Raw genomic sequence first — 15,250 nt, forward strand, 5'->3', positions numbered from 1 at the left:
TACAAACCAATCTGTCTGGTGGAGTCGGTCAGTGTGAACTGCCGGGCAGTCAGTCGTGCCACTTGTACGCGAAATAGGCCGTTTTCTGGCACTCACAAGTGGCTCAAATTTATATGGCTCAGGGCCAGAAACTCCATAGTATAAATTCCCATCATCCTCCGACTAGTCCTCGGCAATATCAGAATGAAAACACTCAATTTCATCGCCGCTGAAATCACTTCCCGATTCGTATCTCACCATTGTTTACACGCTGTTTCCGAATGTTCACAAAGTTTTCGAAGAACTTGACGTCAGAGCATCTTCGGTAAATTCCGGTCTGTTTTTCGATCACTGACAAAAGTTTTAACTTAAAAGTTAATTTTAGCATATTTTGAGTTTCAAATGTAAGAAAATAATTGCCCAACGATTATATTAATGTGATTACAACCTTTGAATTATGCGAAGTCATCAGCGACCCAAAACCTGCTCTTTAACCCAAAGGGGTATGATGTTAATTGCGTGTAAATGCGCCTTGCTCTCAGCCATCTAGGGAGCGTAATTTCGTTCTGATCGGACAAACCTTAGTCGAGTTAAGGTGAAACATGTTAAATTGTATATAATTAGGTCATGACCTTGAAATTAGGTCAATGTCAAAAAAGAGAGTCAACTCGACATACTTTCTATTCCCATTGTTGATGCAAACTTTCATTCCGAAAGTCCCAGCTGGCTCTGAGATACAGCTCGGACATTTGCAGAAAAAAAAAAACAGGAAGAACTATGAGAGCACTCGGTGGAGTGCATACCATCCATCCATCCATTGGGACCATACTCTGTGCAGAGTGTTGGTGCTGCCTAAGCAGTCTCCTTGGCTTATTGGGCACAATCCTGGACGGGTCGCCACGCCGACGCAGGATACCAGGAAGCTGGCACTCATTTTGCCGACCTCAGAAGGATGACAGGCAGGCTCAACCCCGCCTGGTATTAATTCAACAGCAGAGTGGGATTTGAACTTAGGATCCTCGGATCCCAAGCCCACCACCCTTACCATTAAGCCTTTGCTTTGAGTGCATACCCCCGCCACACAATGCCTGATCCACTCGAACATATTTGGCCTAATACATTTTTGAGATATGATGCCACATCTCGTTTTTTGGCCCAATGTCTCAATGGTGAAGAATCACTTTCAAGTTATAAACAAAATTCTCATATCCAGATCTGGATTCGGATCTTCACCAAAATTGAATCATTTTGTCCCTCACACACCTGTACACCAAGTTTCATCCGAATCCGTCCACAACTTGTTGAGATATCGTGCTATATATCAGTTTAGCCATATCTCTTAATGGTGAAGATTCACTGAAAAAAAACTTCTTGTAGTCGGATCCAGATCTCCACCAAAATCCAATCAGTTTGTCCTTGTCACACACCCAACCTGTCCACCAAATCCATCGACAACTTTTTGAGATATCCTGCACACCGACAAACAGACAAACTGACAAACTGACAGAGCAGACAGAGATGTGAAAACATAACGTCCCTCCACCTTCAGTTGCAGAGGTTAAAAAATAAATTAAAAAACCCCTGAATGGTGGTTTCGTACTTCCAGGGAGAGGGTGGGGGGGTCTAAGAAAGTTTGGGGTACCACAAAAAAAAATTGGAGCACCAACTGCAGAAAATATAGCTGGAGGGGTTTGCTACATAGGAATTACATACATTAGAAAAAATAGGGGTTGCTTACATGTTACCTGCTCAATGCCAGCCAGTCATAAGTGAACATTGCATGCCCACCCCCCTCCTCCCCCCACAATGATTCCATCAGTGCTCATACTTTTGAAATGAAATAATTTAGCAGCGTTTCCTTCAGTCTGATTTAAAGCTGCAACCTCCAGGATGCCATTCCCTTGGACACACTATCACAATTTAATAGTACCAATGCCTTCCCCCAACTCACATTAAGGACTATTAGTCATAACTGACATGTTGGTGAGTTCCCTATTTTGACAAAAGTGCAAGAATGAAACTGGCCCTGCTGCATCTGCACTGTCCGGTAGTCACATGAATGTGGTCACCACAACATTTCCTGATACAATATACAAATGCATTGCAGAACTCATCGCCGAGTACCATAGTCATGCTGATCTCTGCACCAGAAATTAGTGATTGCACCGAGAATTTACTTGTTCATATCCATATATCTCTATCTCTATCTCTATTACATCATTTTGACTCGTCTCGTGGGCTGGCAGGACGGCCTAAATGTACCCACAGTTGCTTCGAAGCTGTCTGGCCTGGGTTTGAATCCAAACGCAGCTAAAAACTGTCACCCCTGTGTTTCACAGGGAGGATGATTCATCAATGTGTGCCGTCCCTCAGATTGATGTTAAACCGTCGTCCCGTCTGCACGCACTTGTTGGTGGACATCAATGATCCCACAGTGGCTTTCACAAAAAGCAGTTCTATCGCCAGCAAATTACAAATTACAAATTCTGCTCTAACCTAAAGAGGGGCACTGCAAGAACTGATGCTAACCCACAACCACTTGCTACATATGAGCAATGACGACTCGTCTTTAGACCGTTTAATAACAATGATGATGCACTTAGCAACTATAAGTCACATAGTTGCTCAGTTTACAAAAGGTTGCGTGCATCTGAAACTAAAGATAGCATGGAGGTACCATTTGTGAAGATGCGTTCAACGGGAATTAGAAATTTCACCAACACATGCCTTGCCCGTATGCATGGCTTTTATTACAGTACACGATGCCTGTTGTTGGCTTAACGCAGGGGTCTCCAACCTGCGGCCCGCGGGCCACATGCGGCCCTTTAGACGGATTTATGCGGCCGCGGTGCCATATTAAGTTTACATTACAATGCGGCCCGCGATACTGCCAATTTGTCAAGGTCAATGATCAAAGCGTTCTGTAATTTTTATTTTGATTCATATTAGAAACATGTGTTTTTAACACGATTATTCATTTATCATATTCGTTGGCAAGAAAAATATATTCAGCACTAATTTCTGTTTAAATTTCCACATATTAATTTTTTTTCTCGGAATTTAGCGTCCTTCTTTTGGGTGCGGCCCTCCGCCCCTCACCACTTTGGTTTTGTGGCCCTCCACCCAAAAAGGTTGGAGACCCCTAGCTTAACGGTTAAGGTGGCTGGCTTAAGATCTCAGGGTCTTGAGTTCGAGTCCCTGTCGTGCTGTTAAATAACACCACATGGGTTGACTCAGCCTGTCATCCTTCCAAGGTTGGCAAAATGAGTACCTGCTTCGTGGAAACAGGGGGCACTGCATCAGCAGCAGCATTACTGGGAGCATGGTAGCAGCACAGCCTCACTCCCAGCAATGATGCAACCAGCAGCCACAGGCTGCATACCAAAAGAATAATTACAGTACAGTGCACCTTACATAACTAACAGAAGACATCTCTATTATAATACCAAGCTTGCACACTAAAAACTCGGCTCGCCGTCACACGATCCCTATGAAATTGCAGTGGCACTTAGTGGACATGCCGACAATGTTTGGGAAGTCTTGGTGTTCCATAGTACTACTTGCATTTTGCACAATGCATATTTTTGTCATTCCCCCTGTACGGTCTGTCGTCTGCTCCCAGCTATGTTGTACTGCTATCCCGTGCATGTGCACGGGTATCGCTAGTCTACTATATTGCCAAGGGTAAGCCTCCTTATGTGGATGCTCCCTTCTGTAAATATCCTCACCACTGTGGATGCAATGCATGGTTCCATCTGAGTTTATGACACCTAAGTTCCAAATTTCTTCGTGGAAGGGGAGAGATGGTGGGAAGGCATTAGTACTAAGATTACGGTAGCTTGTGGTAGTGTGTCTAAGGGAATATAATCCTGGAGCTTGCGAGTTCAAATCCGACTGAAGGAAACAATGTTAAAAGGATTTTATTTCAAAGGTATAGACACTGAACCAATCATAGTGGGTGGATGTCATGGGTCTGGGGTGGCATGCAATATTCACTCATGACTGGCTGGTAGAGAGTGGGTAACGTGCAAGCCCCGAATGGTATGGCCTTCAGGCAGTGGTAGTGCACATTATTAAATTCCCTCGAGAAGTGGAGGCAAATTAATGAGATGAGCAAGTAAATGACAAAACCCGTTGAGTGAAGTTGTATTTCTGGTCTTCATTGGTTCCTGGTTTACCGCCACCTCCGCTCTTCAATTCCTCTTCTCCTGTTCGTGGAACTGCGTCCCCAAGGCTGTTCATTCCCACTCTTCTCTCGATGACTTTAAAGCAAGCCCCACGCATCAACATTTCTCATGTCACCCCACCCCCTACCGATGATGTTTTCTACCCCCATTAACCCTGCTGAACCAAACCCAACCCTCTTACTTGCAGGTGACTGCATTTCCTCTCTACTGTCCTATTTCCTGTTTTCATTCACCTGCTCGTGCCCACCTGCGGCCCCACTGTCAGCGCATTGCCTTTTTAATACTTCGTAAAGACCCGATGTTTAACACTTCCCTTCGCTCCTCTCCTCCGTTTGTGGCCGATGCACTCGACTACGCCCTGAGAGGTTTTGACCGCATTCTGCTTTACTCCATGCTTAAAATTTTCAAAGCACGACAACTCGGGCAAAATGTTAGCTTACCGAGAACCTTTTACAAGACATCTCGAATGGCCGATTGGCCTCGTGCTAAAAGGTAACGCGGACAATCTACGTGATGAAAACAACATCAAGGTTTCCAGCTATTATAGAGGATGGAGGCAAGAGATGTTTTCAACGAAAATGTATCTTTACAGAATGGAAATCACCCGCTTGAATGAAGGAGAACTTGCATTATGTACAATAGGGAAAGAATGGGAAATATAACATCACCAAGCAGGTTGGATGCCCTACAAAATAGTGCTGCCCACATTTCATGAAAGCAAATTTGATAAGAGGAAGGCTTATTGGGAATGACATGGAGAAGCATTTAAAAATAATTAATTACAAATCCACATGCATCTATAGTATTACATTGGCAAGCAAATTTACGATTGATTACCGATTACTGCAGCCAACAACTAGAACGGCACACACCTCCACCAGGCTGAACAGTTTACGTTTTGTAACTCACTGATAGGCCAGATCTGGATCCGGACCTGAAATGGAATCGAATCGGCTCGTTCTAGTCACCGAACCAACTCGTCCACCAAGTTCTGTCGTAACTCGTCCACACCTTTTTGAAATATCGTGCTGTATATCATTTTTGGCCACAATCTCTCAATGGTGAAGAATCACTTAAAACATTCTTGGATCCGGATCTTCACCAAAATATAATCAATTAGTCCTTGGCACACATCCAAAACTGTCCACATCAGTCCATAACTTTTTGAGATATCTTGCTCACAGGCAAACAGACAGACAGAGAGAAAGGCTGACAGACAGACAGACAGACAGACAGACAGGGAGACATAACCTCTGTCCACCTTTGGTGGCAAAGGTAATCAACAGAGTAGAAACTGAAGCAAAAATTTGATGAAATTGAACATATGTAAAAGCATTTCAGATTGTAATTTCAATGAAAAGGAAACACAAGAAAGAAAATTTAGCCAGTGTCTGTCTCTGTCTCTGTCTCTGTCTCTGTCTCTGTCTCTGTCTCTGTCTCTGTCTCTGTCTCTGTCTCTGTCTCTGTCTCTCTCTCTGTCTCTCTCTCTGTCTCTCTCTGTCTCTCTCTCTCTCTGTCTCTCTCTCTCTCTCTCTGTCTCTCTCTCTCTGTCTCTCTCTCTCTCTCTGTCTCTCTCTGTCTCTGTCTCTCTCTCTCTCTGTCTCTCTCTCTCTCTGTCTCTCTCTCTCTCCGCCTCTCTCTCTCTACCTCTTCCTCTCTCTGCCCCTCTCTCTCTGCCCCTCTCTCTCTGCCCCTCTCTCTCTGCCTCTCTCTCTCTCTCTCTCTCTCTCTCTCTCTCTCTCTCTCTCTCTCTCTCTCTCTCTCTCGTGGATAACAAATTACAGCTCACAGATGCAAGTCCAAGTCGGACAACCAAGTCACAGTACTGTGACTTGGTTGTCTTTTTGTAACTCACTGATAGGCCAGATCTAGAATTTAGGGTGAATTACCCTAAATCCTTCTTCAAATTTCTGTCGGTGACACTCATTCACAATATGATGAATAGTCTGATCTGGGTGATGATGGTCCCATGCTGGGCTGTCTTTGAAATTCCATTTGTGGAGGTGGTGTGAGGTCGTTGCATGGAGAGTACGGATCCTGTTTAGGAAGGTTTCTTGGGAAGGCCAAAACATGGAGGCTCTTATTTTCACACATCGACAAATTTATCCTGTATGCTTGACTAATAAGACTGGCTTTCAGTTGGGTACAGACATCATGTAGGTGGGATGACGTCACAAGACAGGAAACCAATTCTTTCCGAATAAGAATCATAAGAAAATGTGACAGAGAGATGGGTCGCCCACACAGTCAGAGGTTCAGCAATGACGACATGACATTTGTAGCAATTTGTGCTTTTGCCAAAGCAAATAAGTAATTAATAATAATAATAATAATAATAATAATAACATTATATGTTGGTTGCAACAGACATAATCGACAGATCAAACAGGCTTCCTCAATTTATACAAAGTCACATTGCTTCCAGCAAATCAAGTTCTCAACCTCAAAGCCTTCCTGGTCTCAATTCTTCCTTTGAATCTTGCGTTCCCTCATTTATTTATCTACTATCTATACACTGCTGACAGAGTACCACCGCTGTCAAAGAAAAGCAGTCTCAAGGCAAGGATTACACCGGGTGGTTTGCCATTGCTTTTAAAACACAGTCAGTCAGAGCAGGAATTTACAATTTGTACAGGGTGCTGGCAATGAACCCCTACTGTTCAGGAAAGGCACCGTGGGATCTTCGCTATCCACCAGATGAACGAATCCTAGGGATGAACCAGATGAACGCTATCCATCCTAGGGACGGCACTGTGACGAAACCTCCTGCCTGAGAAACACCAATCCGACAGTTTATAGTCAGGTCAGGCATCCAACCCAGACTGGACAGCTCATCTCAGCTAAGTACGCCACCTCCGCACCATTCTGTCGGACACCTCTTTTGATACCTGAGCATGCGGTCCATAGTCAATCATGGACATGATGCGGTCACCTCCACTCAAATTAGTCAGAAATGCAGCAAAGTCACATTATTGTCACAGGACGATATGAAGTGAACAGATCTAATAACTATCAGATGTAATAATTTGCCTTTTCTTTCAATCTCAGAAAGACGTGATAATGAGGTCTCCCTCCTCCTCCTCCTCCTCCTCCAACATATGAATGATTATTTTTTTTCGATTCCTGCTTTCAAATCAACATTCAAACGATCCGACACCATGCCCATGTGAAGAACGTGGGTGTTTCTCCTTTTGACGTTTTCTCCCAGGGAATTGGAAATAACGCCCACAGAGTTGGAATATGTGGCGCAGGGTTAGGGTTACGGGTAGCCTGATAAATGGTGACGAAGAAACGTCACTTTGAAGATTTATGAATAAAACAATTGTGTAAATGATTCAATTGTACACAATGACAGTTACAGCAAACAAACCTCGAGATAAGACCCAAAACATATTGGTGAAATTAGGAATGATGTTACAACAGGGCTTTATGATACACAACACGCACACACTGCAGTAACCACAGTGTGGAACGTGATAAGACTTGGCCAATGCCTCAGTTAGTGTGTTTAACTCTGAAATAATTTGGTGAAAAAGTTACATGCATTACTGAGGTTACATTTTGAGTCAAAGTAAGTTAACAAGAAATTACATCCAGTTAAACTTGTAACATGGCAAAGAGTTACTCATTTCGAGATTGCCTGGGGATTTTCCCTTATTCAGAACTTAGGAAAATGTAATAATAAAAATTTTTTTTACATGTACATGGTATTTGACAGTGGTTAAATTTCAAAGGAAAAGTTAAATGTAGTTTGTATGAATCAACTTTAAAAAGAGGAAGTTGAGATATATTCACCATTGTTATACACTCTCTTGGAACAACATACAGAGTTACGTAGAATCAAACATGCCACCACATCCCAAGTTACCTTGGCTGTCATCATGGAATGCCACCACATCTCACGTTACCTTGGCTTTCATGATGGAAGGGCCATAACAACAAAGGATTGAAAATTATGTACGAAGGTGGTAAAAATGCGGCGTATCGATCTCTCAGGGAAGGGGTAACATGTGCACTAGTGGTGACCTGCCCACCCATGGTACTCAGTGGTGCCCATAGTACTTTGTATACCATGTTGCCCTGGCAGGCCCAAAGTACCTGTGCTGCCCAGGCAGGCCTGTGGCACCTAGTGCTCTGCCGGCCCATGGTACCTGAACTGACCATGGTTCCGTGACTCACCCAAAGGATGTGGTTGACTGTTAATGTCCTCAGGGCAACTTTGCAGGCACGAAAATACTACCAAGGAAAACGATACGGCAAACAAAATAAATAAAAGCAGGAGCAAGAAGGAAGACCCCCCTGCTCTGCATTAATTTTGTTAGAAACATGCTCAATGCTGTTTAGGAGGTGAAGAACTTTATTTTAAAAACAGCCGTTTTTACAGCCATTTTCCCTGCTGTGCAGGGGTTTGGCTTTTTCTTGAGGCAATGTTTTATGGCCGGATGCCCTTCCTGACGCCAACCCTGGTCGCCTCTTACGACACACAGGGATATGGTATACCTATTCTAACCGGGGCATACACCGGGACCAGTACACTGGAACTCACTTCGCCGACCTCGGAAGGATGATAGGCTGAGTCAACCTCCTGGTGTTAATTCAGTGGGAAAAAACAGGGCTCAAACTCAGGACCTTAGGATCCCAAACCACCACTCGAACCACGAAGCCAACACCAGGCTCAGGTCAAGAACTTTATCCGATATTAAATTGTAATTAACTAAAAAAACCAAAAAACATTTTAATTGTGGATGGGAATCAAGTTAAACGAGGGGATGGAGAGGGCATGAGGGGGTTGGGGGGCACGAGGGGGTTGCGGGGCACGAGGGGGTTGGGGGAACGAGGGGGTTGGGGGGAACGAGAGGATGGGGGAGCATGAGGGGTTGGGGGGCACGAGGGGATGGGGGTCATGGGGGTTGGTGGGGGAACGAGGGGGTTGGGGAGCACGAGGGGGTTGGGGGCACAATAGGTTGGGGGGGCACGAGGGGATGGGGGGAGCATGAGGGGTTGGGGGTCACGAGGGGTTGGGGGTCACGAGGGGTTAGTGGGGGGAACGAGGGGATGGAGGCACGGGGGGTTGGTGAGGGGAACGAGGGGTGGGGCTCCCTCCCCCTCCAGGATAACCGATGGAATACGAAAGTCCATGATGAGTCTCATTATATATGATTACCAGGAGTTTACCGACCAAGTTATTATGATTATTACAATCAGAGGACGCGAGGAATTCACGGGTCGTTTGTTTTTCCACACATCGACTGAAAAACCAAGATATAACCAAATATGGCGAACCACTGGGCGCGAACATAATGATAATAATAATAATAATAATAACAATAATAATCACAATTATACAATCATACAATCCATTTTTAATCAAACTCTGTTACCCATCGTGAAAAGTTTTCCTCAGAGTTTCCACCAAATTACATTTACCACACTCGACACGCAGCGGTCTCACATCATTCAAAATAATAATAATATTAATAATAATAATAATAAAATTAATAATAAAATACATAATAAATTATAATCTCACCTGGTCGGTGCGCTCGTGCTCAGTCCGCTGAAGGGCTTCACGCACCCGGGGATCCATGACGAGGAAACAATTACACCACCTTATACACCACACGTTATACAATAACGACCACTACCACTACCACTACCACTACCACCACCACTACCACCACCACCACCACCACCACCACCACCACCACTACCACCACCACCACGAAATAACTGTCACCTCGAACCCACAAAACAGCGGCTCCACTTACTTACTCCATCCCCAAGATCCCAATTTTTAATTTTTCTAGATCTCGACTTTACATTGTCACGGAGATTATATTGATTTCGTACAACCACAAATTAAACATTTTCAATGCGATTAAACACTAAAAACAACCAATCACAGAATAAACAGCTAACAACGAAGCTTTTATTTATTCGATATCAAACAAACGAATGAACATTTCACTCAAACCGTGACTCCTCCCACTCTATCGCTCCTCCCACTCTATCGCTCCTCCCACTATATCGCTCCTCCCACTCTATCGCTCCTGCCACTATATCGCTCCTCCCACTCTATCGCTCCTGCCACTATATCGCTCCTCCCACTATATCGCTCCTCCCACTCTATCGCTCCTCCCACTATATCGCTCCTCCCACTATATCGCTCCTCCCACTATATCGCTCCTCCCACTATATCGCTCCTCCCACTATATCGCTCCTCCCACTCTATCGCTCCTCCCACTATATCGCTCCTCCCACTCTATCGCTCCTCCCACTATATCGCTCCTCCCACTCTATCGCTCCTTCCACTATATCGCTCCTCCCACTATATCGCTCCGCCCCCTCCTACTTTTCACTCATTCCCAAACTATAAATCATTCCTGGCACCCTTTTTCTTCAAACTTCTCCTCGGTTATTCGTTCACTATTCTTCCTTTAAATATCCTTCCTCCAAACACTTCTCTCCTTCAGTAACTTGCCTTTCCTTTATTTCCAATAATCGAATCGTCCTGGTTCAAATGGAGGAGCCCAGTCTCCGAGTGGCGCAACTTCTGCGCGAGAGAGAGAGAGAGAGTGAGGCGGTCTTTTTAAATGGCGATGCTGCGATGGACGCGCCAAGGCGGAGGATAATTGTTTCACATGACCGCTGAGCCTGGGCTTTGCTCAATGTGTATCCCTTTGGTTCATGATGCTCTTACCGATGGAACATCCTGGATGAGCCCGTTTGGACTTGGCTGCACCTGGTTGTGCTTCCTTTGGCCTGCACCTGTGGTGGTCCTTCCTTCTCTGTAATTCCCAGGAGTGTGCATGACTGCACCTCCCCTGGACTCTGTACAAACGATGACAGACAAGAAGGGCACTCTTCAACGTCATGATGTCACCAGCTCTGCCTCCCCCCACATTATTACATCATTATACATACTTGTATCGAGTTTCATTTAAATCCCGAAACCCAGAATCAAAACAATAAATAATTCTGGCTGCCAGACCATGTGTCTGACCAGGTTGAGATTTAAAACATATCTCCCCCATGACTACTAGATCATAATTGAGAAGTTTCATGTTGATTGATGAAGTGGTTCAAGAGAAATAATTTTTTTAATTTTTTCTTTCAATCCAATATGGCTGACAGATCATCTGACCTATGATTTTTTTCGTGAACAGTCTGGTATCCCCAAGGCTTGAGGAACATGTTGGTGAAGTATCCCCTCGATCTGTCGAGCCGTTCTGGAGAAGTAACGTTTTAAAGGTTCATTCTTCAAAAAAAAATCACAGCTGCCAAACCATGTGACCTATGACATCATAGGTGGAGAACTTTTTGTTCCTCATGGATAGGTGATCATACCTGTGAAGTTTTGCCTCGATCTGTTCAGCTGCTTCAGAGAAGAAGATTTTTGAAGGTTTTTATGTTTAAAAAAATATATGACTGCCGAATCACATGACCGATGGCATCGTCAATCTCCCCCCCCCCCCCCCCCGCGTACAATTTAGCCTGGGATGACCCTCAAAATTCTTCATACTGATGGGATAAAGCGTTTGACATATGCAATTATGACGTCATTATGAACGCACTTATGACATTAACAAAAAAAAAATCACACGTGCCAAGTTTCAAATTTTTTTTTCTGTGGAGCGGATTTGGAGATACAGAGGTCCAACATTTTTCTTTTTCCAACATGGCTGTCACACCATGTGACCTATGACATCACAATTATCATGAAAACATTCTATACAAGTCGTCGCACCGATGGCGAAAATTTTGTGTCAATCGGAAAAGCGGTTGCAGAGAAAACCGAGAACATGAGCATGGGCGAACGGGCGTTGTGTGCTTCCGGACGGACAGACGGACGATTCAACAGAACAGTTTTCATTGGTGATAAAATAATCTTAAAATTTACAGCAACAGGCTCCACATAATCTTATGGGGAGTAGTGGGGCAACTTAGCATAACAATTGTGCATTTTGTGAGGAAAGCACCAAATTTGGCACACTAGTAGCCTATCATATTATGAACAGATTTGGATATTGGGCCATCTCATATTTTTGATGGCAGTGGAAAATGGCTGCCACCGCCATCAGCGGCTGAATTTGAGATGGCCCAATATCCAAATCTGTTCATAATATGATAGGCTACTGGTGTGCCAAATTTGGTGCTTTCCTCACAAAATGCACAATTGTTATGCTATATTTAGCTAAGTTGCCCCACAAGAGAGAGAGAAGTCTCAAAATAGTCATTGTCTCTTCCATCTGCAGTTATTTGCTTTTCTTCCTTTACTCCTGTCTTTATCTCTTTAATTGCACAATGACACCCACACACATACACACATACTCATTCAGTGCAAACTCTTGAACTTTCTCCTTTCAGCAACCTCTTACACCATTTCTCCACCGTCATGTCTTCCTCTTCTGGTCATATTTCCCTTCAATTCCGTTAAACTACTTTCATTTTCCATCTTATTCATCTCCATATTTACTTTTTCGCTCTCACTCTTCCCCCTTTTGCTCCAGCTTGACGATTTACTTTGTTGCTGCTCCCCAACTCATAATTTTCTCTCATTTCAGGAACATATACTGTGCTGGTGATTGGCGATTCCAGGACTTTTGGAATCTTGGAATTTTGGGGAGATGGGGCCAAAAAAAACTATGTATCGGATGAGATCTCAAAAAGTTGTGGACGAGTTATGACAAAACCAGGTGGATGGGTTGGTTCGGTGACGAGGACAAGCCGGTCCGGTTTCAGATTGAACGTATCAGTGGGATATAAAATGTACACTTCTCAGCTTTGCGGAGCTATGTGCTCCACCGAGTGCCGTTGCGTTTCGCCAAGTGTCACTCTATGAGTGATTTTTATCCCGAAGGGATTTCCACCCCACGGGCTCAAAGCGCCGCTCGCGTTCTCTCTATTCTTGTGTCCAGTTCATTTGAACGTCTATTTCTCCATTATTCGTGAACAGAATTCGATGAAAATTGACAGTCATATTCGAGACACATATGTGCAGGCATTAACTGAGCCCAACATGCGATTGCGGCCCTTCGGGCCGAGGAACGGCCCGTTTTGGCCCATTTTCTTAAAATTGTTATTTCTCGGTTATTAGTGGATGGACCCGAATCAAACTTGACAGGTATATTCCAGAGACCATTCTCCAGGCATTAACTGAGCCCAAAGTGCGATTCCAGCCCTTTGGGCAGAGAAACGGCCCGTTCAGCCCATTTTCTTAAAATTGTTATTAAAAATTGTGTTTTTAATGCGCTGGGCGATGCCCAACACAAAATTAAGTCACACTTGATGATATGAAACTTGCCTCAATCTTATGAGGTGTTCGAGTTTCTTTCTCTGATGCGATGAAAATCTTACCAGATTTCAAAACTATCTGTCGCCCGTGCTATCGCTCACCTTAGAGTTGTACGAATGAACTCCCACGGGGTATGTTCACAATTCGAACTTGTTAATATTGTTGCGAATCTGGAAACCACGATCGCACTCCACATTCAGGTCCTTTTAGCTCAGTTATCTCGGTAAGTACGTGCTCCATGGATAGCTCGCCTTCCATTGTTTAATGGGTAAATCTGTGTAAATGCGCTGCGATTCATTTTAATAGTTAGGGTTCAATCAGAACAACAACAAAGAAGAACGACCCTCCCCCGCAAAGAAGAACGACCCTCCCCCGCAAAGAAGAATGACCCTCCCCCGCAAAGAAGAATGACCCTCCCCCGCAAAGAAGAAGAAGAACCCTCCTGTACCGTGATTCAACATCGCAAACAGAAATGAGGGTTGGGGTGGGGCGGCTGAAAGCAAGGTAAACAGCCCCCACCCACGATTGCGGGGGGGGGGGGGTGGCGCACGAGGACGAATGAGTCACGCCGGAAGCAAGGCGGGGTTGAGAGGGATAAGAGGGGACCCTCTGCTTGGCTTGATGGTTGTTATTCTGATTAGTCTTGGGTTAGTCTTCGGTGAGCCTTCAGGGTTCATCAGGTTCGTGTTCTAGTGGCTTTTGTTCTGCTTGGTGGAGTTGGTTGTTCTGCTTCATCGCCTCATCTTGGTGCGTGGGGCTCTTCGCGGTCTCTGCTTGGTTCCCAGTTTGGTGCGACTTCTTGGCCTCATCTTGGTCGGTGGTTCTTCGGGGAAGCGACGCATCGGGTCGGGAAGGGTGGGAGCCTCGTCTCACCAGCAAGTGGTCCGGAGCGCGAGGGGATCCGCCGGAGTTCGGAAAGGATCGTGGCTGGCGGTGATTGGATCCAGCTCGCCCACGCTGGTGCCCGATCCGAACAGCTTGAAGACCACACGAGGTGGAAAAGGTCCGAGACAGACCCTGGGCTTCAGCTCATGTGTCCCTCCGAGCTGAAGTCCGCATTAAAGGCATCAGCCACCATTTCTTGGGTGTGTGTGTGTGCGTATGTGTGTCCGTGGGCCCGTCTAACAAGTAGAAAGCTGTTAAGTGCTTTGTGTGCTGTCCATATTGCATTGCATTTCTAATATTCGGTATAGTTCTGCTCTTCTGTTTTCCCTAGCTCCCCATTGTTACTGTATAAATAAACCCCAATTGTTAAATGTATCAGCTCGTTTTGTGTTTCTTGCATTGGTTCGACATGACGCGTGTTTGAGGATGTGTTGGCAAATTGTTAAATAGGACCGACGGTTCTCGGCGATTAAGCCACTCGGAATCGCACATGGAATGAGCGCGCCAAGCAGCTCGTTTCCGTACGAGTTCCGTCGAGGGTGAACTTCCCCGGTAGTTGGACCATGTGGGTACTGAGGTAAATTGAAAAGTTGGCAATCGACCCTACCCCACATGGTCTGTCCATTGGCGAACTTTGGTCCAGTCAGGACCCGTCCGTTCCGGAGTTATTCGGGGCGACGACCTTTACATTCCGGGCGATCGGTCGAGCCGGCTCACGGCTCCATCCAGCAGTCGTGCTCCCGGTCGACCCCCCGGCCCCGTAACAATATGTTTGATACTTGTGAAAATCGAATATTTTTCAAGTACATTGGTTGGTCTTGTGCATTATTCTGTTTGTTTGCATGTCAATCGCTTACATGTCACAATGTCAAACTGATCTTCACGAAACTTCACCACGTGGTAG

At 45.0% G+C, this 15,250-nt stretch overlaps 1 protein-coding gene across 3 annotated transcripts in view; it reads right to left on the reverse strand.

The window, feature by feature from the left end:
- LOC147008765 (rap guanine nucleotide exchange factor 6-like) overlaps positions 1 to 10,148 on the reverse strand; it is a 120,771-nt gene extending 110,623 nt beyond the window's left edge. The window contains exon 1 of one of the 3 annotated variants that reach the window (XM_085864427.1): positions 9,697 to 10,148. In XM_085864427.1, the coding sequence (XP_085720553.1) occupies positions 9,697 to 9,753 (57 nt within the window). In that variant the 5' untranslated portion in view covers positions 9,754 to 10,148. The remainder of the gene's footprint in view (positions 1 to 9,696) is intronic. The other 2 variants (XM_085864425.1, XM_085864426.1) reach the window with 2 other exon arrangements.
- Between the last annotated feature and the right edge of the window lie 5,102 nt (positions 10,149 to 15,250).

This window comes from Eptatretus burgeri, chromosome 18, assembly GCF_056783735.1.
Source record: "Eptatretus burgeri isolate ZD-2024b chromosome 18, Ebu_testis_v1, whole genome shotgun sequence".
NCBI lineage: Eukaryota > Metazoa > Chordata > Myxini > Myxiniformes > Myxinidae > Eptatretus > Eptatretus burgeri.